Source organism: Peromyscus eremicus, chromosome 13 (genome assembly GCF_949786415.1).
Source record: "Peromyscus eremicus chromosome 13, PerEre_H2_v1, whole genome shotgun sequence".
NCBI classification, from domain to species: domain Eukaryota; kingdom Metazoa; phylum Chordata; class Mammalia; order Rodentia; family Cricetidae; genus Peromyscus; species Peromyscus eremicus.
Window position 1 is genome coordinate 3,464,796 of NC_081429.1, and position 5,343 is coordinate 3,470,138.

The window sequence follows — 5,343 nt, forward strand, 5'->3', positions numbered from 1 at the left end:
AGCCAATAAAGGAGCCGCGCCGCCGGCCCGCCCGCCCGCGGCGACTCTGCAACCCGTGCTCCCCTTTGTCCCCTCTGTGTCCCCGCGTGTGCGAGCCCGCGTGCAGGTGTTAGCGGCATGTGAACGGAGACGGGGGCGTGTTGCTGGGCCGCGCCGTGTGCCTGGAGCCGTGGGTGGAAAGGGAACATGTGCACGCGTGGCCACGTGCGTGTGTTGTGCCAGGAGTGCACGCAGGGCACGGGGAGCTCAGGTTTCTACTCTCTAAGGAAGCACTGGCTGCAGGGGGAACTGAGGGCCTCGGAACTCCAGGCTCCTTGTGCTTCTGCCTGGAGGGGACTGGGGGCAGGGAAGCAGAGCTTGACCCAGGTTCATCCTGTTTCTTGAGACCAACTGGGAAATGGTGGAGGACTGGCACTGGATGGGGTAGTAAAGGCTTTTGATCTTGACTCAGGCGGGAGGGGCCATATCCTAATTCAGAATCCCAATTCTGTGTCTTCACCCTTCCTGGCAAGGCTCAGAATTTTCGTGTCTCCAACTGCACACATTCCTGGGACTGTTCCTTTTCCAGCTGACCCAGAAGTTGGGGAGCACTCTAGGATAGACTGGGGGAGGGGTGAAGTGGAGATGAGAGGGTCTGGTAGGCCAGGGCAGGAGCTACAGCCCTCTAGTTGCAGTGTGGCAAGAGGTCATCTCCTTCCAGGAATGCTCAAGGGTCTGTGATATGCGGGAAGATACTACAAAGCCTGGCGGCAGCTCAAACTCAAGGCCTGTTCTGGGTCAGGCGTGGTGACACATGCCTGAAATGCCAGTACTTAGCAGGCCAAGGTGGGACTGTGAGTTTAAGGCCAATCTGGGCTATACTGGGAAACGGTCTCAAGAAACGAAACAAACAAAAGGTCTGTTCTGACCTAGAACATCTTCTGGCAGATGCACAGTGCACCAGGCACTTCCCCAGGACAGAAGTGGGGTGGACACTCTGGGATAGAAAGAGGGATGAGTATGGGGGGCCGTGCAGGCCTGGGTAGAGCAACAGGTCTCAGGGAACCAGCTACCACTGAAGGCTCAGAGGAACATCCGAGGCCAGTGTCTGGACCAGGTAGGGAGTCTGGGTCCCAGGCTTGGAGTCAGATCCTCTAAAGGGCCACTGCTTACTGATACCTGAGGGTCCCTGTGGCATTGTAAATGTGTACTTACGCTGCCTCAGGAAGAGTCCCCTATTCCCTCTGAGAGCCCTTTCCTGAGTCCCTCTATGAGCAGAGGCCCAAATCCATCCCCCATTCTGAGACCTGATGTTAGCTGCTCCCTCTGAAGTGTGGGCAGCTCCTCCTTGGGGAGAGGTTTCTCCTACTGGCCTAGAAGGTTACTCCTCCCCCCCCCCCCAGCTCAGAACCAAATGCCTCATTGCTGTGTGCATCGGGGTGATAAAGAATAGGCCTCCACCCCTCATTTTATACAGGATGCTTTTAATGCAGCCAAAAATGATATTTGCTCTTCTCAAAACCATGACCATAAAGGATGCAGTGACCACTTCATTCATTCTGCAAAACACCTGGGCTCCTTCAGGGGCCAGGAGATACAAGTGACATCTAGCCCTGAAAGGAGCCAGAGGCATGAACCCTCAGCCAAGCTCGGGGAGGCCTGCTGAGGGCAGGGCTTGGCCGTGCAAGAGGGGCGGGCAGAGGCACGGGGAGGGGCGGGCAGAGTCAGCACTGCTCACCAAGCTCCCTCAGGCAGGGGCGGCCCATTGGTGTGCCTGGTAGACTCTTAACGGCTTCCAAAGTAGGGAAGGACACGTGCAGTTCAGGGGACCTGACAGTAGTTGCCTCCTGCCAGGAACCCCTGTGTGGGCCTCTTCCAGTTGCTGGAAGGTCGCTGGAGCATGCCCACTGTCTTCTAGCTCTGAGAGGCTGCTAGGAGGTGGTGTAATACTGCTTAAATACTTAGCCTTTGGCCAGTGTGTACGCATGTGAATGGCCAGGACACGAGTGCCCCCACTGTGTGGGCAGGGACAGTGCAGGCCCAAGCCACTCTTGCTGCCTGGGAAGGCACTGACCTTTCCTCCCTAAGACTCTGTGTCTGTCAGGGTTCTCTGCGCTGCCCACACCCCTCCTTCAGACTGGTGCCTGAGCTTGGGTTCATTGCCGATTCCGGCTGCCCAACTTCCTGCGGTCCTTGTTCTGACTGCGCTGAGGGTCCTCCATCTTATGTACCCGGAAACATTCCTTGAGGTTCTGGGAGCGGATCTTGGGGTTCAAGATCTCCTCTGTCATGGAACTTGGGAACCAGCCTCTCTCCTGGTCATGCAGGCGCTCACCAAAGATCCACCCTGCAAAGGAAGCAACAGGGTCAAGGTGAGGCAAGGCTGCACCTTCCCTGGCTAGGGTTCCACTCTGTATGGGAAGCAAGGATTGAGCTATACTCAAGATTTCAGCATTTCCCAAAGGGCAGTGGCTTGGCACCCCACCTAAGCTTGGATTGCCCCTACAGTGTGCTAAGAAGCCCATGGAGTGTGAAGAACCAGGCTCCAGGCTCTCCCCCGAGGGGCTGCCTATTTCTGAACCTTCCAAGGCTGCCCCACACCAGGACAGGAGACTTGAAGGGCCACCCCTAAAAGGCATCCAGGGGGCCAGTGTAGGAGACAGCTGACCACCAAACCTGGACAGTGAGCTTACCATCTTATTGGGCATAGTCTCTCAGAATCTCACCCAGAGGGCCAAGTGGTTGCTGGGAGGTGGCCATTATAAACTGGGGACACTCTGAGTCCCCAAGTGTCCCGACCTCTTTTCTCTGCTCTCTCTCCTCTCCTAGAAGTCTTTGCCAGGTTTGCTGTTAAACAGCCTGTCCCTACCCAGGTCCGAGGTATGCCTTCTGCAGGCCACCATGGGAGGGGTGTGAGGCCCTGGATTATGCTGGGGAAAGGGCAGGGGTCCCTGAGACCCCCAGAGGGATGCTGTGGAGATCACTTGGTTTTCCAGTCATGAACTGGAACAGAGGAGGGAACAGGAAGGAGCCTTTGTCCTCCTCTGGTGGGATCTCACACTGTGCCCACACCACTCATAAAATTTCAGGGATCCTTCTGCCTCTGCCTCCTGAATGGTGGAATCAGAGGTATGTGCCGTCATCCCCAGCTACTCCTGGGATCTTGATCAGGAACAGTTAATATGCAAAAGTGGAGACTGCTGAATAAGAAAGGGAGCCACACTGGTTACACAGGGATTCAATTGGTCGGGGGCTACAGAAAAAACTCCGTTCGGAGCCAATTCTGCATGCAACCTACAGGGTGGACAGGAACAGGGCTTCTTGGCCTGGCAGTCACAAGTGTCCCCAGAAGCTTGTGGCCAAACAGGCTGAGATCAGGGTCAAGCCCCCTCTTAGGGGAGGGTTGAGGCCATAGGTGAGGCTGGGGCAGAGACAGAGAAACACCCGAGAGGCCTGCTGGAAGGGGAAGGGGCATTGCAGCTCATAGGATGGAATGAAGGCCCAGAAGTCTGAGGAAAGGCCAACAGATGCTGGTCCCAGTGCTCAGGCAGGATGTCCTGGGTAGTGCCAGCGCCAGCAAGGATGCTGGGCTCTGCCTGCCCACTGTGCCATCTAGTCTTAACACCCAGGCTTAGAGGGACATGGTTGGCCGAGCTGCGGAGTCCCCTGGGAGCCTCACCATCTTCTGTCTTCTCCAGGATGTTCAGGATGTCCGCCAGCTCCAGCGTCAGCTCATCAGGCTGCTGGGCCACATACGGGTGCACACACTGGACCTGGGGACAGTCTGCAGGATGGGAGAGTGGTACGGTGTGTCCCCATCCCAGTCCCCACCCTGTCCCACATCCAGACAAGCAGGGACAACAGGCAGCCGTGCTGGGGACACAGCAGCCAGCAGCAGGGGCTGAGTCCTAGCTAAAACAGGACCTGGCACAACACATCCGAGAAGGGTCCCCTCTGAGCGGGAGGAGCTCACATCCTAGGGAGACTTGTTAGGCACCAGGAATGCGAGGGAGAGGGAGGGAAGGATTCACTGGCTATGACGGAGCTCTCAGCCTAGAAGGCAGGAAGAACCTCTTGTTCTCAGGTGTGACCCAGTAAACAGCCTGGGGTGAGGACAGGCCAGCGGGCTGGGACAGTGACTTCTTCACAAGGTAGCCAGGCTCATGCTCCCTTGGGTCGTCGTCTATGAGTTTTGGACAACTGGAAAAGCCAAAAGAACCCTGGAGTTTGGGTCCAATATCCTGCCACCTGACTCTTAAGACTCGGGGACTTCCATTTCTTCCTTAACCATCCAGTTGGAATGAAGCTTAGGCAGCCAGTGTATACAGTCACTGAGCTCCTGGTTGGTACCAAGATGGACTTCTGTGGGGGTAGAAGTGCCGTCCTACAAGCAATCAAGGAACCCTGAAGCTGAGGCCCAGTGAGTCTTAGCCAAAGCCAACCGAGAGCCCCTTTCTAAGTCATGGACTCACCCAGCAGCCGGGATGTGAAGGACACGAACTTGGTCCTCCTGTTGGGGGCCAGTGAAGTCATCCAGCGCTTCATCTCACTCCTGCATAGGAAGCGGACAGACAGTGCCCCAACTGCAGAGCCAACAAACTCCGCCCTGTGGTGTGGACTCGGACCCCCACGCCAGCTACATTCTGAGTCTGGCTCCGGGATGGCTCAGTTAGCTGCCCAGGGAATCCCTGCATATTACTCCCGGGGCAGGGGTTTGAAGCCTGACCGTGAGGTCCTGAAAGGCAGCTCTCAAAGGTGTGTTACAGTGAAGCCAAAGTCTCTCAGCTATGGCAAAGCTGGGAATGTTATCACCATTTCCTGTCACCACTTCCTGTTCGTCCTGTGAACTAGAACCTGGGACCTCTGCAGGGCAGGTGACAACTCCTGCTGGGGTGTGGTTAGGGGCAGCTGAGCACAGAGGAGGCCAGGGGGAAGCCAGGGCTCCATGGTCCACCAAGCAATTCCTACTGTCTTGTATATCCCCCGAGGGCTTGGGGCTGTGATGTAGCTGTCCTGACTGCTCAGGCACGGGAGAGTGAAGGACTGGAGGCCACACAGAGTGAACGAAAGGGAGAGGAGGGTAGTGGCTCACGGGCAACCAGCTGTAAACATCCCATTTTACAAGACGGACTTGCTCTTTCGTGCACACACGAACCCAGGAACATGCAGCCTACCCCCTGCCATCTACACCCCAACATGAAGAGCCTGCAAAAGCCCTCCCTCTATACAGGGTCCCCATGGGAAGGATGGGTGCTGAGTAGTGAGAGGCCAGCCTCCTGCAGATGTGTGTTGAGGCCTGTTTTACCTGGGAAAGATCGACTTATCAGTGGCATTGGGTGTGGCTCATGGCACTGGACACTCACT

At 56.5% G+C, this 5,343-nt stretch overlaps 1 protein-coding gene across 1 annotated transcript in view; it reads right to left on the reverse strand.

The window, feature by feature from the left end:
- Positions 1–2,098: 2,098 nt before the first annotated feature.
- Ngef (neuronal guanine nucleotide exchange factor) overlaps positions 2,099–5,343 on the reverse strand; it is a 35,081-nt gene continuing 31,836 nt past the window's right edge. The window contains exons 9-11 of the mRNA XM_059278722.1: positions 4,452–4,643; positions 3,659–3,763; positions 2,099–2,326 (exon numbers count right to left, since the gene is read on the reverse strand). Of these exons, the coding sequence (XP_059134705.1) occupies positions 2,136–2,326; positions 3,659–3,763; positions 4,452–4,643 (488 nt within the window). The 3' untranslated portion in view covers positions 2,099–2,135. The remainder of the gene's footprint in view (positions 2,327–3,658; positions 3,764–4,451; positions 4,644–5,343) is intronic.